Below are 23,432 nucleotides of genomic sequence, written 5' to 3'. Positions count from 1 at the left end.
CAAGGAGCAATACTCTTGTTTGCTATTACAGGTAAACTATTATAGAAAGCCACCATGACAGATTGAGTCTTTTCCAAGTTTCACGTGTAGCGGAGTTGCTTCCCCTTAGTACAGGTAGAACATATATAAAGCCAGTCTTAATCAACTGAACTAGGGAATCGATTCTTTGGATCAGTGGGTTAACGCACTGACTGTCACGCAGACCAGACGACCGAGGTGGTGACGATATGAATTTGTAGAGTAGATACGTGTTCTCCGGTTACTCACGTATACCAACTTTAAGCTAATTCAACGGTAAACTTATCTTCTAACTTTCATTATTGAAACAAAAATACTTTTGAATGATTTTTTTGTGTTTCTCGATACGATTGATGACGAGAATAAATATGGAACCCAGTGGGTTGTAAATTATACGAAATATAGAGGAAAACAGTGAGCTATTCATACCATATGTATCAATATGATATACTTTTTACACAAAGGGTAATATTTATAAATTTTAAACAAGTATAATCATCCTGACGTCAATTTATGATTTTTCTTTCTTTTATTCTACGTTTTTAATTTTAATTTTGTAGAGATAATGAATATTGCTTCGACTATAATCGTTTGGACGGAAGGTTATACTATGGGTTGGAGTTGTTGGGCATCTTCCTGGTCCGCAGCCATTCTTATAGGCATTATTGCATTGACATGCCTGTGTTTTTGTATGTCACTTTATGGAGATGATGAAGACGATAGCCACAAACGTTATTTTATTTACTATTATGTTGTTGAAGTCGATTGAATTATACAACGTCAATAAAAGATTTTTTTTTTTATTTCAACGAAATATGTGTAATCAATATTCCCTTGATTAATCGCCCGAGGACAATGCATTATTAAAATTAGATATACAATGTGGATATTCAATGCATTTATCAGACAATTAAAACAAATTACTTAAAACTATTAAAACAAAAGGGAAATAAAAACAACAAAAACATAACCCAAACTACCTGTAGTTAGTATAGTGCAATAAATTCTAAATTATACTGTAATAAAGGAAAATAATTAATTTTTAAAGTATCACCTGCAATAATGATAAAAACTCATACAATACTATACCCTCACTATGATCATAAGACATCTAAAATAAAGGCTCAAAAGAACCTTCGTTTCTAACCTGGATATATTTGCACGTTCATGAAAAGCAAAGCTCCAACATTGTGGTTTAAAATGTATTTCTTGAACAAAGTATTTCAATGTTAATCTTATCTTGCTCATTTTTGTCGTTTACAATTGTACTTTATTCCTACGAGTTTTTCCAAACAATGGAAAAAAAATCATCCTTAATGCGCATGCAGATATAACAGGGATATTTGTCGTTCCTGTTATATTTAGAATTTGGGGGAAAAGTCACTGGATACTGATGAAACAAAACTAAATTAAGCTTTACGATGGTTTATATACAACTTCTCCAATAGTGCAATACATAAATTACAATAAAAGTACGGTAAATATTCCGGTAAGGTACAACAAATGGTAATTCCAATAAGTGTTCTATACTAAACACAATGAATGTCACTGTAAATGCACGACGTCCGTACAGCTTGACTGCTGGTATCCAACTGCCCATTCGCATAGAAACGATAAAAAATGTATTACATAATCTTACTTAATCATAACTACATGTAATAATGAAATTTTTCACGTAATGCTATGAACGAGTTATACAATTAAAAACATATATATGATAACAGGGAATGGACAATGAGAGGATTAAAATGGATTAACATGTAAGCTGGCAATTTTATGAACAATAGTATCTTGCTTTTAAATAAAGTTTGAATGTCCACGAAATAAAACAAAGCGAAAGATATCGCTGTCACAAATTCCCTCCAACTGAAATAAGACTCTGTCCCAGAGTCTAATAAAAATACTGTCTTCTCCTTTCACGGGATGGATCGTGGTTGTCCTTTACTTTGAATCGGCCTTGACATCGACGAATTTCGAATTTTACAATCACAAGAGTCATTTCTTAAAGCGTTTATTTCCGTTTCTAATTTCCTGCAACGAGTGGTTAAATCTTTTATCTTCTTTTGGTTTGCTATTTCCGATACGTCCAGTCCTGATATTTTGATGTAGAATGTTCTTATTGTTCTCTCCAATTTATCGTTTTCAAGATTCTGAATATCTATTTCTCGCGATAGTTCTGTGCATTTTGGAATTGTTTTCTGGAGCTTCGATTTTAATGTTCTGTTTTCTTGCTTAAGAAAATCGATTTTCTGTCTGAGCGAAATTTACCTGGAAATGTAGTATTGCATTTGTTCGTGTTGCTTTACGAAATTCTGCATCGTCTAAGGTAAAGAAAGGAAAATTCTCACAAGTTTTAAGCTGAATAAATGAGGAAAGTATTTCGAAATCTCTGTTAAGCTTTTTCTTTGATTTTATTCTTATTTCTGCGCATTGTTTATAAAAATGTCCTGTTTGTCCACAGCGGAAACATCTCACTGTTTTAACGATATTTGAGTTGGTGACACGAAGAAAATCCGAACGTTCTGGATTATAACTGTTTTCTACGAAAAATGGCTGATTGTTCGTATTGCACTTCTTTCTAAAATCAGGTGGACACCAACTATTAAATCTTTGTTTCAATTTGAAATCCATTGAACACTGGTAGAGCGTAGGTATGAACTTGTGTACAGTTTGTCTAATAAGTTTGAAACTAAGCAAACTGTCCCGGATACCTCCAACAATTTATAGCAGGGATATTGTTAGAAGTAGACGGTCAATTTTAGGAATTCTGATAAATTATAATTAATGTCTATTTTCGGGTCCAGTATGATAGGCGGTACTGTAGTTCAATCGGAATAAAAGAGGAGAAATATAAATTTAAAGGATTTAAGAGAAAGACACACAAAAAAAGCCAAATTTCGTCATCAAAAGGCAATAACGTATAAAGAGTCGATACTTTCTGTCATGTATATTATAAAATTTGTACACCTGGTGATGTTACGTTACTATTTAGGTTTCTCTTAATGTTTCATAACTCACCAACAAAGTAGGTTATAGAAGACTATAAAAGAGTGTAGATTTATTTCCCTACATATATGTCAGTATACCCTCTCTTGTTTATTCAGTAGAAGTTAATTTTTACCTTAATCAATTCATTTTAATGACTGAGATAGCTTGAACTTTGTAGAACTGTTATAGAGCAAAAAACAATAATGTTTACTTTAAACTGTAAAAAAAATATAGGATATACTCAAAATGTGCATGAAAATGTTTATGTGTGTGTCGCTTGCTTGGACTTGTCTCTAAGCGATAATAAAAATAAGCTGTTTTCGTCTCTGGCCAAAAACCTGTTCATCATCTAATATAAGACCTCGGAGAATATTTGTATAAATCTGCCGCAAGCACAGGATGATGATACTAAAACAGTTATTGGCGTAGACGTTCGTAAAGTACGTACTATATACCGAGACATACATACATTTTGTAATATTACAAACACCCCCGTTTGTCAATAAATTTACAACAGCTAACAAAAAGCTCATACTAGAAAATCTTAAGCGTTAGTTTGTAAAAGGAAGCGATTCACTACCGACTTTTCAATAAAATTTCAACCTAACATCTAACGACAGTAACGAATGTAATTGTATGTGCATTGTACCGGTTTTGGGACATAAATTAAATGAGATAGCACACCTAAGTTTTGTTAGTAAAATATCCTCAGGATAAAAAAATGAAACGATCGTCTTCCGCGAAATCTTTCGATCCAATAAGTTTACTTCCTGGTTCATGATCATTTGTACCGTGAACATGGTAAATAGGTCCGAGTACACAGTTATCATCCTTTGATTTTCGTTGTCCCCACGAATATAGTCCTTAGTGTGGACAGTGTGTTACTTGCCAATTTTTGTTATACCCCTTCCAAATTTAATTCTCCATGTTTTATGCCTCATATAGCAAGTTGGGGGTGAAATGACACTGTAAAAAAATTTGGGTCATAAATATTTAGGTAAAGTAGTGATTAGGTCCAGCTGAAAAAGGTCAAAAATTAGCACTTCGGAAGCTGTCAAAAGATTTCAAGACCCCCTTAACACAAATTTGTCCATATTTTGAGTTAGAGCTAATGAAGTTTTCTATAATTTTGATATAATTTGTCCCAAAAGTAGTACAACACACTGTAAAAATATTATTGAGAAAGCGCAGGTTGGATTTTTTTTATTTACATTTATTGTCTAAAAGAAATGCACTACGAAATAACTGTGTACTCGGACCTAAGAATAGTTGGAAATTTTAAGTATCTACTATATAAAAAATCAATATGCCAAACATTTCAGGTCATAACAAAGTGATGATAATTAAAAGTTAAAAAAAACCAAACTATTACACAAAATAAATATTTGATATATTAGTTTTTAGGTCAGGATGCAAAAAAAGATTCGTGTAATTGATATTTTTGAATTGGATGAAATTCGAACAATAAACGTTTTGTTCTGAATAAATTGTAGGTTTTTCCAGTCCAAAACTAGGACTTTCCAAAGTCAATGTTCTATAATATTAAGGGAAAGTGTGCGACACAGATTTCCCAAGAATGTCACGAGGAAGTTCAAAAAAAATATTTTTCACTTGACAGTATGAAGAAAAAACAAATGCATATAAAAGCGAAGATGTGGTATGATCGCCAATGAAACCACCCTTCACCAAAATTATCAACTATAGATCACCATAAGGCCTACAACAATGAGCAAAGCACAAAAAGAACGAAAAAAACTTGTAACACAGCGGCAAGCAACAACTTCTAGGTAACATGCTCCTCGCTTGGAACAGCTACATACATATCCGAGAGTACTCGCAGTTACTGCCAGCTTGTTCTAAACAAATAAAAACCAAGGAATATAAACCTTTATTGGTCAATCAATTTTTACCAAATTAAGTTAAAGGGGGAGGGGGGTAAGAGGGTCAATGAAAAAACTATATGAATTCAGATTTTTTGTATCCTCTATTCAACTCTTGGTGTCGTCCCTTAATTAAGATTTGATTTTTGCAATACAAGATGTGATTCTATACAAATCAAATTCTTCCGGTTTTTAATATGGTTTTTATATCCAAGTAATAGTTTTAATTTCAAATGGCGAATCGGGTGTTATAATTATGTACAGAGTGTACTTGCTTGGTGAAGCAGAAAACCACTTTATTTTTAAATATCCGTAATCATAACGAAATAATACAAGGTCCAGCATGGGTAGAGGTTTTTTTGTCTTCACATTTTTATTTTCCGTCATATTTCTGTTGCAAATAGTTGGCTTCTTCTCTCCATATTGGGATATACAGTGTGTGGATAATTCAGATCTTAACATTACTACTACACAAAACAAGACATGTTTTTACCAGGGATTGTTTTATGGATGCGACGACGGCGGGAAGTGTAGACTAACAAAAAGTAAGCCAAAATAACAAGTAGTATGCTAAATATGTAAGTCAAAGTTACAAGAAGTTGATATCATCATATTACAATTAAACGCAATAACATATCTCTTCAAAGAGTGTTTTTGAATGAGTTTGCTGCTTAATTTTTGTTACCGATTAGTTCATGTTGCTGCTGGCCGGGTTATAAGTCACTGAGGGAACCCTGGTACTTTAGTATTGGCCTTATACCAATTTTGTTCTCTTTTTTGATTTTTTAAAATGTTTAATATCTTATACAATTAATGATTTGTGATGATGTAATTAATGTTTTTTTTTATTTTCTTTGAAAAAAACTGTAATCCACTAAGGACCACTTTCGAGGTAAATATCAGTTTTCAAAAGTCAATTAAATCAAGAGAGTACCGAGAAAAATCTATGTTATGGAAATAATTCAACATGTAAAAACTTTTTGCGCGATTAGTATACATTTATAGCAGGTGAATTATAATATGATTATTTGTTCAAAATCCAATTCATGTATATGTAGAAAAAAACAACAGGATAGCGTTGCCTAACCACAGCAACAACAAACTTACTTATAATTTACTAAAATTGATCAAATGTAGATACACATAATTGTGACCAGCCACGACATATCCAGGCTTATGGAGGTAGAACATCATTGTAAGAAAAACGCCGTTAACTATATGTGACAACCCACTTCCAGGCTAAGGAGGGTACATTGTCTAAAATTTGTTTTTTGTATATTTACCTAAAATATTTCGAATCAAAACTCTCTGTCATGTTATCACGACATATTTGTTGTAATAGCAATTAAACGAGTAATTTCGAATACCGGTATGAAAATGAGACTGTTCTATGACGACTTTTATTTATTGAAGGCACTAATTTATAAAACACAAAATTATTGTATATAATTTATTGGCTCTTAGTGATGTTCAATAGCGTATTTGAAAAAAAATTCAAACAATTCAATTTACTACAATATAAACAATTCTTAACTCTATTTTAGAACATGTAATTTAAACTTGTTGAAATGGAATTACATTGTAGTTTAAAATTTGTCAATTTGAAAGTAAGCTTAAAGAATTCCTTTTTTTAATTTAGATTTATTATACATGTCTCTCAACATAGTATGCGACGCGTAACAGTTTATAAGTAGGTGTTCTCATATATATATTTGATACGGTGCATTTACTATGGATATATTTCAGACTTCATTTATGAAAGGATTTTTTTTTTTAAACCAGAGCATTTTATGTTTGTTTGTAGCTCTATTTTAGAACCTGCAATTTAAACTTGTTGAAATGAAATTAGTTTAAAATTTATCAAAGTAAGCTTTACGAATTACTTTTTAGCTCACCTGGCCCGAAGGACCAAGTGACCTTTTCTCATCACTTGGCGTCCGTCGTCCGTCGTCGTCGTCCGTCGTCTGTCGTCGTTAACTTTTACAAAAATCTTCTCCTCTGAAATTACTGGGCCAAATTTAACCAAACTTGGCCACAATCATCATTTGAGTATCTAGTTTAAAAAATGTGTCCGACAACCCGGCCAACCATACAAGATGGCCGCCATGGCTAAAAAAGTAAAAATAGAACATAGGGGTAAAATGCAGTTTTTTGCTTATAACTCAAAAACCAAACATTTAGAGCAAATCTGACATGGGGGTTAAATTGTTATTCAAGTTAAGGTCTATCTGCTTAGAAATTTTCGGATGAATCAGACAACCCGTTGTTAGGTTGCTGCCCCTGAATTGGTAATTTTAAGGAAATTTTGCTGTTTTTGGTTAATATCTTGAATATAATTTATTATTATAGATAGAGATAAACTGTAAACAGCAATAATGTTCAACAAAGTAAGGTTTACCATAGGGTCAACATGACCGAAATGGTCAGTTGACCCCATCAAGAGTTATTGCCCTTTATAGTAATTTTTTAACCATTTTTCATAGATCTTAGTACTCTTTAGAAAAATCTTCTCCTCTGAAACTACTGGGCCAAATTTAACCAAACTTGGACAAAATCATCATTGGGGTATCTAGTTTTTTATCCAAGATGGCCGCCATGGCTAAAAATAGAACATAGGGGTAAAATGCAGTTTTGGCTTATAACTAAAAAAACAAAGCATTTAGAGCAAATCTGACAGGGGTCATATTGTTATTTTGGTCAAGTTCTATCTGTTCTAAATTTTTCAGATGAATTGGACACCCTGTTGTTGCCCTTGAATTGGTAATTTTAAGAAAATTTTGCTGCTTTTGGTTAATATCTGGAATATTATTATAGATAGAGATAAACTGTAAACAGCAATATTGTTCAGCTGGCTGAGTAAGATTTACAAATAAGTCAAATGACCAAAATGGTCAATTGACCTCCTAAGGAGTTATTGCCCTTTATAGTCATTTTTTAACAATTTTCATAAAATTTGTAAATTTTCACTCATTTTCCACTGAAACTAACTGGACCAAGTTCATTATAGATACAGATAATTGTAAGCAGCAAGAATGTTCAGTAAAGTAAGATCTACAAACACATCACTATCACCAAAACACAATTTTGTCATGCATCCATCTGTGTCCTTTGTTTAATATTCGCATAGACCAAGATGAGCGACACAGGCTCTTTAGAGCCTCTAGGTTTAATTAAGATTTATTATGTATGTCTCTATACTAAGTATGCGACGCGTAATAGTTTATAAGTAGAAGTTCTCTTATATATATTTGATATGGAGCATTTATTATGGATATATTTCAGACTTCATTTATGAAAGGAAATCTATAGAACAGAAATTAGATTTTTTTTTGTATCAATTTAAAATGTAGATTCAATTTTACTTCAAACGATAAAGTAAAACTTCTTCAAAACTTATATATGATGTATAGTTCGGCGTCGGCAAAAAAGAAGCCAAGAAAAGTGTTTATTATGACTCTTCTTCACAAATACGTATTTCATTGAATCTCGATATTTATCATGTTTATAATTTTTCAAACAATGACGTTCTACATGTACCTCAATAAGCCTGTAAATGTCATGGCGGGTCACAATTATGTGTCTTGGACGTTTGGCTGTACACGTATAAATTATATAGCAAAGAGGATATAACATTGACGGAGCCGCGGGGATGTTATTCAGATACATATGTATTGAAAATTTAATTGCTCTGTATAGATATAAGTTGTGATATGAGTGCCAATAGACGGTCTAAGCCTCGGTCACACCTTACCGGATAGCACTAAGGGACGTCTACCGGATGAAAAAAAAAGTTGTCCGTTGACAAAATTGTTATCCGTTGGTTGAACATGAATTGGGTTCTTCATATGCATACGGGTTGAGTATGTGCCTAGACCTTGAAAATAAACAGGGAGATGTTAATCTGGACTAAGTGTAAGACTAATTTTGATCAAAATCTTAAAACGATGTTGAGTCTAGAGTGTTATCACAAGGAAGATTTTTTTTAATCAAGTCCAATCAAGAGTTCAAAATGGTGAAGTTGTAATCAACCCTTCGTAAACGTTACAGACTCCAGATCAGGAGTTTGTTGACCGTTTTATATGGAATATCAGATTTTTTTTTACAAATGATAGCGGATATGTTCCCAATCCCGTTCGATCAGTTTTCACGAATGTGACTACCGAACTAGTCTTATTACCAGGTTTAACGGCGCTAATATGAGTAACACGACGGGTGCCACATGCCGAAGAGGATCTGTTTAGCCTTTTGGTGCATATGAGATCATCCCCAGTTTGTGTTTGGTTCGATTTTCTTGTTCTATGTCCCATTTGAGTGGTTTTACACTGATCATTTTTGGGTCCCTTCATAGCTTGCTGTTCGTTTTGAGCTTGGGCTCCGTACCGTACCTCGACTTATAATGATTTACTTATAATAGATTGTGACTTGGATGAATAGTTTTATCATTGACACCCATACCACATCCATCTATATCTATTTGTGTACCATTTTTTGTTAGTTTGTCTTTTTTTTAACTATGGCGTTGTTTATTTTCGATTTATGAGTTTGAATGCCTGTCTGGTATATTTCATCCCTCTTTTATCAAAGGTGTAAAGACGGACGGAAGAACGGAAAGTCGATACTGTTACACGAGCCCCCCTCCGTTTGTTGGCGAGATGATAATCGGACATGCAGACAAATGTCATTTTACACGATGACAACAGAGGCACGAAGGGTCGATTGAATTTACATTACTGAAAGAAATAAAGCATGGGCCACCACTGAAATCCCACGTTCTTGTAACATTTCTGCTATTAATTTACAACTTACACCGTTTTATAGAATGTAATTAAACCTAGTATCCCGATTTTATAAGAAATTAGGAGGAATTGGGGAGGGGGAGGTACATGTAGTTCGTGGTTTTCAAGCCTGTTCACCCAAAATTTAAAAGAGTTTAGCTTATGCAGCAAAGAATTGATTTGAAAGTAAGTATGTAATAATGATCATGAACCTTTCTATTTTCAGTAATTGACAGTAAAGTTTTTGGATTGTCAGTAGGCATAATTGTTGGGAACATTATTGTATTGGTTTTAACGATCCTTGTTCTGGCTCATACATACAAGGATTATGCAAAATCGATGAAAACTGGAGCAATGCTTATGTTTGCAACAACAGGTAAACTTATGTAAAAGCTGAGTGTTATATAGATATAGGAAGATGTGGTATGAGTGCCAATGAGACAATTTTTCCATCTAAATAACAATTTATATAAGGAAATCATTATAGGTCAAGGTACTGCCGTCAATACGGAGCTTTAGCTCACACCGAACAGCAAGCTGCAAAGGGCCCCAACAATTGCTAGACTAAATGTAAAACCATTCAAACGGGGACACCAACGGTCTAATCTATATAAGAAATATTTCTAAGTTGGTTACACATAAAAAAATTTTTATTTAAAAACCTCGGCTACGCTTCTGTTTTTGAACATTGCTAAATCATTACCAAGAATCAAATAACCGATACATCGAAGACTTTTTATTATGACTTAATACATATATAGGGTTTGATACATTTATGGTTGACATACCATGTACGTTAACTGATATCATCATCATTACGAAAACTTGATACAGAACAATTGCCATTGATTATATTACACATACAATTTACTTGTATTTTATACTGCTTAGTACACAAATGTATATGTACATTGTAATAAATGTCTTCAATTTCTGATAACAGTGCATGGTTACCAAATCTTGAAATCATTATTTTAGAGGACATACAAGAATTATGGTTGTAGCAGAGAATACGTATTATAGAAATTTGATAATGTAGTTAAAAGATGTACATACATTTACATACGGTGGCAGAATGCGGCGCAGAATGCGGCTATGAAAGAAAAAAATATGCTGTTCCCTCAAGATACTATGTCGTTCCCTCAAGATGCTATGTCGTTCCCACAAGATAGCTATCTCGTTCTCTCAAGATACTATGTCGTTCCCTCAAGATATAGTTGTCTCGTTCCTTCCAGATATTATGTTCCCTCAAGAAAGTTATCTTGTTCCCTCAAGATACTATGTCGTTCCCACAAGATAGTTATCTCGTTCCCTCAAGATGTTATCTCGTTCCCTCAAGATAATATGTCGTTCCCTCGATATATCATGTCGTTCTCTCAAGATACTATGTTTCCCTCAAGATGCTATGTTGTTCCCTCAAGATAGTTATCTCGTTCCCTCAACATAGCAATATCAATACAATTTTAAAACTATGTTGAGGGAACAACATGGTAATTGAGGAAACGGAATAATAACTTGAGGGAACGACATAACATCTTGAGGGAATAACATATTATCTTGAGGGAACGACATAGCATCTTGAGGGAACAACATAACATCTTGAGGGAACGACACAGTATCTTGAGGGAACGACAAAATATCTTGAGGGAACGACATATTATCTTGAGGGAACGAGATAACTATCTTGTGGGAACGACATAGTATCTTATGGGAACGACATAGCATCTTGAGGGAACGAAATAGTTATCTTGTGGGAAAGACATAGCATCTTGAGGACACGACATAGTATCTTGAGGGAACAACATAATTTTTTTTCTTTCATGGCCACATTCTGCCGCCGTATGATTCTATCGGTCAAGATCAATAATGAAAATGAATTTGCAAAGCAGTGCGTTGTTTATTTTATAAAATATAAAAGAAAAGATTTCTTTAAGATTTCTACAGCCACATATCATGATTTTAGTACTAAATAATAAATACATTTCATAGAGGTGTGTAATATTTATATATTACTCACATACATATCTATGTACTTTTTTTCTTTTCTTAATTCTGTTTTATATATTTGTAGAGATAATGAATATTGCGTCTACCTTATTCTTTTGGCAATTAACATACAGCGTTAACATTGGTTGGAGTTGTTGGTTGTTTTCCTGGTCAGCTGCCATTCTTATAACCATCATTGCATTTACATGTATTTGTTGCTTTATAGAGCAGGGAGGAAATCGTTTCCATGTTTACCATTATGTTGTAGATTAAGATTGTAACATGCATCATGAATAAACTGATAACATTCTTAATCTATCTATTTCTTTATGTAAACGACGAAAACCTTTAAAAGAGTATAAGCTGTAAAAATCATGTTCATTGATTTGAATCAAATTCTCATATTTGATGTATAATGTATTAACCACGCATATCCAATTTGCAATAATTCTAAAATAATCATTAAACCGTAAAGTAACCCATAGTTGTTAATGTCTGTGTCATTTTGGTCTCTTGTGGACAGTTTTCATTATATTCAAAATTGAATGTGCTCGATAAAACATACCGTCATTTCGTGAAAATTGTAGTCTAAACACCTTCCACATAATTGTCGAGATGACCCCTGAATACTGCCGACGGTGATATACAATGTAACTCGAAATATACATAAACAGATATCAACCTCGTGCGATTGGATTGTTCTAAATATAGATATAGGAAGATGTGGTGTGAGTGCCAATGAGACAACTCTCCATCCAAATAACAATTTAAAAATTAAACCATTATAGGTTAAAGTACGGCCTTCAACACGGAGCCTTGGCTCACACCGAACAACAAGCTATAAAGGGCCCCAAAATTACTAGTGTAAAAACATTCAAACGGGAAAACCAACGGTCTTATCTATATAAACAAAACGAGAAACGAGAAACACGTATATATTACATAAACAAACGACAACTACTGTACATCAGATTCCTGACTTAGGACAGGTGCAAACATTTGCAGCGGGATTAAACGTTTTAATGGGCCCAAACCTTCTCCCTTTTTCTGAAACAATAGCATAACATCACAACATAGAAAAACATACGATAAAATATCAATTGGCAGACTTAACTCAATCAAAAAACGTATGATTACACAATGAACGAATAAATTTGATCTGCGATATCTGAATACAAATGCACAGTTAATTAAATATTAGAGACAAACATTCATGACCAAAAGGCTAACAAACAAATTCAAACACACTGAGAAATATTTAACCAATCAATTTTCACTTTAGAAAAAAAACGTTTTTTGATAATCTTGAAGTTTATACAAAAGTTGTAAGAATAAGTGAAAAATTGAAGATATTACAAATAATCATGTCTATTTCATGTTATAGGTTGAAATAAAGTTTATTTTCGTTTTACCTGTATAAGATTTTTTTTTTTAGTTTGACTTTCATTTCACTTTCACTATTAATTTTTGATATCAATTTCCTTTTATGACTGAACATGACTAATGCAACCAATCTCTAGCTGACGGGTTAAATAAAAAATCACATGAATACGGATTCAATGAGTTCGAATTATTTACTTGCAACATTCAGAGACATATATACACATATATATGTCTCTGCAACATTGAACTCCTTCATTCCATCAGACAAAATCTGAACAACGACTTTTATGTTAGCTATATCCTTTAACTCTACTTTCCGCTATATAGAGGATGTTCTTTTACTAAACAATTCAAAACTTGGTGACTATGTTGAACGCATCTATCCCATAGAAGTAGAGATAAAGGATACTACATATACAGTTAAGTCGGCCTCATATTTTGACTTAGTACATCTAAATATTGACAATGAGCGTCGGTTGAAAACGAATTTTTACGGCAAAAGAGATCATTTCAGCTTTCAAATTGTGAACGTTCTATTTCTAAGTAGCAACTTTCCGACAAGCACCTGCATACATGGTATATGTCTCCTAATTGATACGATATTCCCGTGCTTGCATTTCCTATCATGATTTTCTTGAGAGAGGGTTGTTGCTTACAAAGAAGCTATTTAACCAAGAGTTCCAAATAGTGAAGGTGAAATCATCCCTTCGTAAATTTTACAGACGCCTTCACGAGTTGGTTGTCCGTTATGGAATAACTGTTTCACAAATGATATCGAATATGTTCCTTACGTCGTAACTACAATCCTCTTTCCTGTCATGAATGTGACCTACAGAATTAGATTATTTACCGGATTTGTTATAACATGAGCAACACGACAGGTGCCACGTGTGAAGCAGGATCTGCTTACCTTTCCGGAGCACCTGTGATCACAATTAGTTTTTTGTAGGGTTCTTGTTGCTTATTCTTTTATTAGTTTTCTATGTTGTGTCATGTGTACTATTGTTTGGTTGTTTGTCTTTTTTCATTTTTAGTCATTTAGATTAAAAGATAAATTTGTAAAAAAAAGTGTTAATCTACTGGAACCTCACTCAAATGACAACTTAAACACACATGATTTAATAGCTAATCATTTTCTTCTATTTTTTACTCTCAGAAATCTCGATATATTTGCCGAGAGTTGATAATTTCTCGTACTATACTACTACGAACAAACGCGTGCTAAATGGAATCATTTAACAAATATATTTTATGACTTTTATAATACTCGCAATATAAATAGTCAGATGAGGAATGAATGCCAATGAGACAACTCTTCATCCAAGTCACAACGTGTAAAAAGTAAACAATTATAGATTAAAGTACGGCCTGCAATACAGAGCATTGGCTCATACTGAGCAGCAATGCAAGTCATAAAGAACCCAGAAATGACTAATGATAATATACCAAAGAGGAAAATAGACGGTCAAATCTTTTTTTTTAAAGTTTATAAAAGTTTATTACAGTTTCATTTTGTCGCTTGTGTTTTCTCTCTGCACGGTAACAAAAAAAAAATTGGCAAAATAAATATATATTGTTAATATCGGATATTTCCCGATTTTCAAGTTCATATGATTTAAACATATTAAACAAAACTAAAAATAAAGTAGCCCTCTTTCTGAATGCTGTTAATTTTCTTATGTCATTCTGTTAAATATGGACCGATTTTTTTCTATCTTTTCAGCTTTTGTCTTCATTTATTGAACGAAAACAGATGTTGTTATATTACTTTGGCGATTCACAAATAACCACACATATTTCCGTGTTTATTTACATTGGTAGGTAGATTAGACACTCGATACCAAATCACGTAATAAGACCAGCTTCAGTTAAAGTGGCACAGTAGTATTTCCTTGCCCTTATGCGATAATGATAGCATTTTTAGAATTTTCACCCATTTCTAACACTGCGAAAAATTCTACATTCACAGTTTACTGAAGCACTTTCAATTTACTATTCAGAAATGAATTTGGATGTGTATCATGACCGTTTACTTTTTTTGCTATTTTTAAAAACCTAAGGCCGCTACTGCTTTTAGGTCTTTTATCGTGCAGTGAATACAAAATTAAAAAAAAATCTCAAAAAATCATTTTCATCTATATGTAAAATGATTTCATATTTTTCTACACCTGATTCGTCCCTCAGTTTGGGAACGTATGTTCAGTTGATACTGTAAATTTTGTCCATTCACACTGTTCAGAAACATTGACTAAGGTATAGGGTACACAAAAAAGCAAATTCTGGAATGCAAATACTACCGTGCCACCCTAACAGAACAGGCGAAGGTGGCATCGAAGATACCCCACAAAGAAGTTATCATGTACTTGACAAACTGAGTCGGAACCTCTTACGGTTTTCAAGAAATCAGTGGGATGGGAATGTTCTAATTTTTCGTTGGAGTTCCTGTCAGTATAATACGTCCATAGGTGAACATAGTAACGCTCAAAATGATCACAGAATTTAACTTAAAGAACATGATAAATACTAGTTGTATACACAATATTATATTTGTATAAATAAACTATTGTTATAGCTCTTTTAACACCAGCTATGAAAATATAAAAATGCAATGCTATAGGTGAATCAGATTTCAATCGTCTTAATTTTAATCTAATATAAACCCAATCTAAAATATATATAGACCAAATGATAGCTGTGATTTTCTTTGAGAATTTAATCGGTATTGTTTGTTATATCTTCAACGGTAAAAATGCGAACGATTGTCTTCCGCGAAATCTGTCATTTCAACAAGATACTTCCTTGTAGAAAACACTGAACTATAACCTAATTATTGTGACTGTTTTATATTTAGCTTTGTATTTAAGAAAACACACATCAAAGAAAAAAAGGAAACATCAGGTTAATTAAAAACTACAAAATCAACAGTCCATAAACCTTGTAACATTAAAATAAAAATTGAGTTTAAGAGAGGGGAACACGCTCGTGGTATGTTCAAATTCACAGGTCGAAAAAACAAAAGAAAAAGACAAACAGTACACAAAACACAAAAAAGAAAATCTAAATACTGATCATTACGGACCTTTTAGAAAGAGCGGGGTGATCTAAAGTTCTTCAAAGGGATAAGCAGCATGTCTGTTGCATAGAAGCAAACATTTGGAGAACAGTCTTATTTTCGAGGCACCATACGAGGAAATTAAGGCATGTACGAACGTAACTTAAACATGGAATAAATTTTTCAGGTACTCAACTGTTACAGTTTAACAACTGGTGCCCGTCTTGTACAATTTAATAGCATGTGTGATTGAACAAACTTTAGGCGTTCGAAGCATTTTTTCATTAGGATTGTCCAAATCCGAATATTATAAAGTGTATGACTCATTAGGAGCGAAACAGTTTAAAATCTATATATGACCAAAAAGGAACTACAATAGCAACTTTAGTGTCATTGTAAAGTCTTAATTTATAAACCGGACAATTTAAGAAAGATTTGTTTTAATCAGGCCAGCACCGAAGTACGGCTTACTAAGCTAATATTACCCACTGGGACAGACAGTCAACAAGCAGAGGTATCGACCCAGATAAATGAAAACAACTGTTCATAAATATTAGGCATCAATAGCACTTACATGTAACATGTATTTGTAATTTTATTAATATGTTCTCATGATAAACTGATCAAATGATAGTCTTCTGCGAAATATTTTATTTGATCAAGTGTTCTTCTTTGTAGATAACAACATTTTAACGTTGTGCCATGAAGTATTGATTTTTTCTTCATATACTTAGAGTAAGCCTTTTATTTCAACCGATAAGTACAATACAGACGACTAAAAGTTTAAATAAAAGTAAAATGAAGAAAACTAATACAAAATCTTTTTACTTTGTATAAGTAAATGATATTAAGAATAATCATTAATAAAACATTTCTGTGTGAGTTTTCAGATTTTTTGTACGAGATTTTGGACTTTGCTATATCTGAGTAATCATTATCAGGAGACAGTAGATCCCGCACGTAAGGCACAGACAGCTCAAACATTTCTTTTTATAATTTGTCTTCAAAATCAATTCTTTTGTAATACCAGTATGACACATGGTAAAGAAAGGACAAAGATATATTTAAATCTCTAACATTATGTTTTGTAATAAGCTTACATTGTTATAATTATTGGACGTCTGCCATATATAAAGGCAACAGTAGTATACCGCTGTTCAAAACTCATAAATCCATGGACAAAAAACAACGATATCAGTGTTTTCTCAAAAGAAAGCCCTTTTTGTTTAAACCTTATAGAGTCAAACAGAACTCCAGAATGGTTACAAGGTTTGTTGTATTCATCATAATTGTATTTGCGATCATCTTTGTGTTGCAAATAATTGGCTTAATTTCCCCATATTGGGATATACAGTGTATGAACAATGATTTAAACAATTATTTAGAAAATGAGAAATGTTTCTACCAGGGATTGTTTTATGGATGCAACGACAGTGGAAAATGTAGGGTAACAAACAGTAAGATAGAATAACAAGCAACGTGCTAACACTTGAATAAGTGTGTTCAACAAGCAACAGAAGATGTATATTTGAGTTTGAGTTTTATTTATTCTCTACTAGGGATGTAAAAAGATCTAAAACTTAATGCGGTCATGATCTCGAGCACTTTGATGAATATTAAACGTCTATTGAAAGGTTAGGTTTTAGGTGGATGCACCGTTTTTGTAACTTATTTTCATAAACATATTTACAAAGGAGAAAAGTACTACAAACACATGTTGGTCCTCTGTTTTTTCTCTCAGTCAATTAAATAATGAATTACCGATCGCCGTTTCTACAAATAACCTATCATAATAGCAATTATTGGTTGTGTACGCATATTCATAATTTAATCTTTTTGCATGGATAGCAACCCTAATTACAGGTTATAAAACTGTCAATGGAATACAATTTATAACCTTTGATTGTTTACATTTCGACGATTGAGCTCCCCCCAAAAAAAAATTAATAGAATAAATCAGTTTTTAGCAGTTAAATTGTGACTTTTGGAGTGTATTACTGAACTATATATAGTGAATTTAGTATTTATAGAGATAAACATTTACACTGAAGGATAGGAAACTACTGAAATATGTACACTGAGAACTTTCTGTGAATTCGAAATAGGACGGAAATATGGAGGACCAAACTGGACATGACAGAGAGGTAATAACAAATAACATGCAAATAGACAGTACTGAACACAAAAACAAACAAGAGCATGCAGGTAAAACACGAGAAAACACACTTAAAAGACCTAGATCTGAAAATGTTAAAAATGATGATACTGAAAGAATAAAAACGAGTGAAAAAAGATTCAGAATTTCATGAACTTAAATCTGTGATGTTCGATCTTCCCACCGAGGTGAAAAGCTTAAATGATAGAGTTTTTGAACGCATAGATGATTTAGAGAAAGACTTTGCCAAGAATATTGTTGAAAATATAACAAAAATGATTGACACTAAAATAAGCTAAGCGGTCAATAAAGTGAAGGGCGAATTTAAAACAGAAGTAAATACTGTAAATAAAAGAATTGATAGCATTGTAGATAAACTGAAAGTTGACTTTCAAAATTCGAAAAGTGATGTAAATAAGCAAGTGAAACACAAGGATTATGTAGGAGCTGTAAGAAACAATCAATCGCGGAACGACACACACATTGTTATCAAGATGCTAAGTGAAAGTGAGGCAGAGAAAACAGACCCTGCTATTACCATAAATCGAGTATGCGCTATAATAAAAGATGGTCTACGTATCCATGATGTGAACGTTATTTCGGCTGAGAGGAAAGAAAGTAGAGGAAGAAATCCTGGTGTAGTGGTAGCGACAGTAGAAACATCCGAACAGAAAGAGAAAATTATGCAAAACAAGATAAAGCTAAGACAGACACGGGAATATAACAGAGTGTACATAGAGGACGAAATTACGAGGGAAGCACAAGTAAATCAAACAAATATGATAGCGATTCTCAAGGGTATGGGACGAAACAAAGACTTTGTGTTTGTGAATTGGAAAATAAATAACAAAGGAAACACACATCGACGTAATGAAACGGAAAGTACATACGAACAATCAGAAAGAAATGAACGAATGGAGAGCAGTAAGTGGACATGACACTCGTAAAGGGGACGAGGCACGCGTCGCGGATATTAGGATTTACGGCTTGGTGTCTGGAACGTTCGTGGATGGTCAACACGCCAGAGTGACAACGATAGTTAGAGAATACGGATATTATATAACTTTGATTTTGATATTTTATGTCTATGTGAAACTTTTTTGAGGAGTAATGAAAACCTTGAAATTGAAGGGTATAAATGTTTTTCTAGAAATAGAGATTCAAAAAAAATAAATTCCGGAGAGGTTCGGGTGGGGTAGCAGTATTAATAAGAAATGATATTTTTTAAAGATTTTAAGGTAGAGATTTTAAATGACGATATACAAGATATCATGTGGTTGCAATTTAGTAATAACGAAGATGCTTTTTGTATGTGTATTTGTTACTTACCCCCTGGAAATTCTGTGTATAATGACTCTTTTTTTATTTATTTTTACCAAATTACTAGAGCAGGTATATATGTATCAAAATATTGGTAAACTATATATATGTGGTGACTTTTATGCTCGATTTGGTGATATGCAAGATTTTATGGAAGGTGTTGATGATGTGCAAATAAGAAATGTTATTGATGATGTTTTAAATAGAAATGGGGAAATATTTATTGAATTTCTAGTAGATTGTAATCTATGTATGTTGAATGGTCGTATTGGTAAACAAGATTATACAAATATTTCCTCGAAAGGAAAATCAGTGGTTGATTATACTCTTCCCCACATGACCAAATAAATAATGTCATAAATTTTCAAGTTCATACAATGTCAAATATTTTATCTCGATTCGATTTAGCTGGTTAAGAATCTATTCCGGATCATTCATTGTTAGTATGCACTCTTTAAACATATGCCAAAAACACCGATTCAGTTGAACAAATTTCAGATGAGCTTATGCAAAAACTTTTACAAGATACTACTTTAAGATAAGACCATGCTTTGGATCGGCGACCTGACGTTGATTCGGCCTCTAAAGAACTTAAAAATGTATTGGTTACAGAAATTGAACTTACTTGTAAAGAACAAAAGCAAAATATTCCAAATAAACGTCATCATAAAAATAACCGAAAGCCATACTGGACTGAAGTGCTTCAAGATTTATGGGATAAAGCATGCAAGGCTGAAAAGGAATGGGCGAGTTGCAAAACGAACGCTAAATCGACGCTACGCAGTATATACCTGCAAAGACGGAAAAACTTTGATACATTTAACAGGAACTCAAAACGTAGGTATCAAATAGAACAACAAAACCAGTTACATTTTCACGAGGGACATAATACAAAAGATTTCTGGAAATCTATAGGGAAGCTAGGACTAGCATATGAACGTAAAACACAACGTATATACATGATATATGAGGTTCGAACGGAAAACGGTAAAATTACAAATGACACTGCTACCGTGCTCGAAAGATGGAAAACAGAATATTAATCGGCATTCAATAGCGTCGACTCGTGCAATAACTATGATGATACGTTTTTAGCAGATATAAAAAAACAAAGTGCAAAATGAAAACAACTACAGAAAAGATATCGATGTAAGTGGCTTAAACCGTGAAATTAATAGAGAAGAAGTAAAGGATGCGGTGTATCAAGCAAAGCTAGGTAAAGCCATTGGTATAGACGAAATACCCAGTGAAATATTGCTGAATGATAATTGCATTGGTTTTTTTACATAAACTTGTTAAATTCTGTTTTACCGAAGGACAAGTGCCGGAAGAATGGCTCACAAGAATAATTACTCCGATTCCGAAACCCAAAATGGATCCGTTGAACCCGTTAGAATACCGTCCCATTTCAATTATATCCATACCATGCAAAATATATGCAGATATATCAAATAAAAGACTTAATTTTTGGCTCGAACAAAATGACATTTTAGCGGTAAAACAAAACGGTTTCCGAAAAAATAGAAGTTGCTTAGATCATCTCTATGTGTAACAATCTATTATAAAGAACAGGAAACTTTAAAAAAAAAAAAGACACATTTGCTTGTTTCATAGATATAAAGAGGGCATTTGACAATGTGAACCGTAATATGTTGTGGCATAAATTTATGAGTATAGGCATAAATGGATTATTTCTAAAGGCTATACAATCTTTATATGATGCTACTCAAAGCGTTGTGAGGCTAGGACATTATTTGACTGATATTTTTCCTTTTGATTTTGGTGTGAAACAAGGGTGTAAAATGTCGCCCTAATTATTTCTGTGAATGACCTAGCTGAAGACATACGTGCTCTAAATATCGGTGTTGACATTGATGATTTGAATGTTTCAATTTTGCTATATGCTGATGATATTGCACTTATCGCACCAGACGAAAAGAGTCTTCAAAATATGTTAAACTGTATTCATTCTTGGTGTATGAAATGGAGAATGACTTTAAATGAGACCAAGACCAAAATTATACATTTTCTTAACAAAAAGTCTCCGAAATCAGACTTCAATGTTAAATGAGGTGATATGCCTATTAGCTTTGACAATGCGTACAGATATTTAGGATTAAATATAAACGAATTTATGGAACACAAATATACGATCCGAGAGATAACAAAATCTGCTAGCCGAACGCTTTCTGCAGTATACACTAAATTTTTATCATGTGGATAAATGTCATTTGATGTTTATACAAAACTTTATAAAACTCTTATTGAACCCGTGCTATTACACGGAGCCGGTTTTTAATACCGGTTTTTAATAACATATTTTGTCTGTCTGTCTGTCTGTCTGTCTGTCTGTCTGTGTCTGTCTGTCTGTCTGTCTGTCTGTCTATTTGTCTGTTTGTATATTTGTCTGTCTGTCTGTCTGTCTGTCTGTCTGTCTGTCTGTCTGTCTGTCTGTCTGTCTGTCTGTCTGTCTGTCTGTCTGTCTGTCTGTCTGTCTGTCTGTCTGTCTGTCTGTCTGTCTATTTGTCTGTCTGTCTGTCTGTCTGTCTGTCTGTCTGTCTGTCTTTAATTAGACATACAGAAATTGAAATAAAAAAAAGTCTGTATAGATCGAATTAATTATAAGACTAAATTAATCATCTGGTTAGTAAAGACAAGAAGTTTATTAAAATTTTGTTCATTATAAACATTACATATTCATAGTGTCAAAGACGGATACATTTACCGGTATCTATTTTTGTAAAGGATTTCAATGCATAGCCATTGGTTCATTGCAGGTCTATACATATGTTAGATATACTGTTCCCAGGTTCATTATTAATAGGATTTTGTGTACTTTCTCAATTTTCATATACATGTATATCTGATGTACTATATCATTACATTATAAGAAATCAACTGTGTATCTATTTTTAGCTTTGATTTCTTATTGAACATAATGCTTTAAGAAATTTTAATACAAATAAGGTTGTTCTACTTTAATGTTGTCAGAACTTAACTTAAGCCAATTTATTTTGGATTCATTTACTTATTGCAAATCTATCTTCTTTTGTTTTAGTATACATGACTGTCTTGAATTGTTGACAAGCACATACATTCATTTGTGTCAAAAGTTAGATATAGAGTAAATTGAGAAGGGAATCTGGTTGATCAAAATGCTTCTTGAGACAAACGAAAGAAATAAGGCAGTTGATAAAGTCATATAATCAATACACTCTATTTACAAAAAAGAAGATGTGGTATGATTGCCAATGAGACAACTATCCACAAAAGACCAAAATAAAACAGAAATTAACAACTATAGGTAACCGTACGGCCTTCAACAATGAGCAAAGCCCATACCGCATAGTCAGCTATTGTCAGCTATAAGAGACCCCGATAAGACAATGTAAAACAACTCAAACGAGAAAACTAACGGCCTTATTTAGTCTGTACTACAAAGTGATGAATATATACATATTTCTATAACATGTAATCGAAAATGTCTTCGATTACACATTACTGTCGATTACTGGAAAAAATGTAATCGATTACAATCGATTACGATTACAGATTACGATTACCCCATGCCTGCATACAACTAACTTATATACTTAGGAATTTTGCAATTTAATATATAGATATGTTTTATGTAAATAATATGTAAAAGTACGATGGGCATTTCATTACGTAATCTATTAACATCTAAACTATAAGTTCAACTCTAAAATCATTTCAATGAACTACGTTTCAATTTCTGCAATATAAGATGAAACACTTCACAGACAGAGTACTTTATAATATAATATTGTCTACATGTTAAAAGAATACTACATATAAGAAGTTTATACATAGTTTACAAAAGCGAATGTCGAGGCAAGCAGACAACTTTAAAG

At 32.8% G+C, this 23,432-nt stretch overlaps 1 protein-coding gene across 1 annotated transcript; it reads left to right on the top strand.

Annotated features, from left to right (window-relative positions):
* The first annotated feature begins 5,162 nt into the window (after positions 1–5,162).
* Positions 5,163–11,961, top strand: LOC134686551 (uncharacterized). The gene is made up of 3 exons (XM_063546221.1): positions 5,163–5,431; positions 9,888–10,037; positions 11,733–11,961. Exons 1-3 carry the CDS (start codon positions 5,230–5,232, stop codon positions 11,918–11,920), a joined length of 540 nt encoding a protein of 179 aa, XP_063402291.1. The 5' UTR covers positions 5,163–5,229; the 3' UTR covers positions 11,921–11,961.
* Positions 11,962–23,432: the final 11,471 nt, after the last annotated feature.

Source organism: Mytilus trossulus, chromosome 10, assembly GCF_036588685.1.
Source record: "Mytilus trossulus isolate FHL-02 chromosome 10, PNRI_Mtr1.1.1.hap1, whole genome shotgun sequence".
NCBI lineage: Eukaryota > Metazoa > Mollusca > Bivalvia > Mytilida > Mytilidae > Mytilus > Mytilus trossulus.
Note: the sequence above shows the minus strand (reverse complement) of the source record. Positions and strands in the feature narration are given on the sequence as shown.

What these genes read in the sequence shown, in the direction of transcription:
- LOC134686551 (XM_063546221.1), top strand. Translation starts at nt 5,230, where the DNA reads ATGGGTAGAGGTTTTTTTGTCTTCACATTTTTATTTTCCGTCATATTT. An exon ending in GAAGTGTAGACTAACAAAAA is followed by an intron (nt 5,432 to 9,887) that starts GTAAGCCAAAAT and finishes TTCTATTTTCAG; the next exon opens with TAATTGACAGTAAAGTTTTT. An exon ending in GCTTATGTTTGCAACAACAG is followed by an intron (nt 10,038 to 11,732) that starts GTAAACTTATGT and finishes ATATATTTGTAG; the next exon opens with AGATAATGAATATTGCGTCT.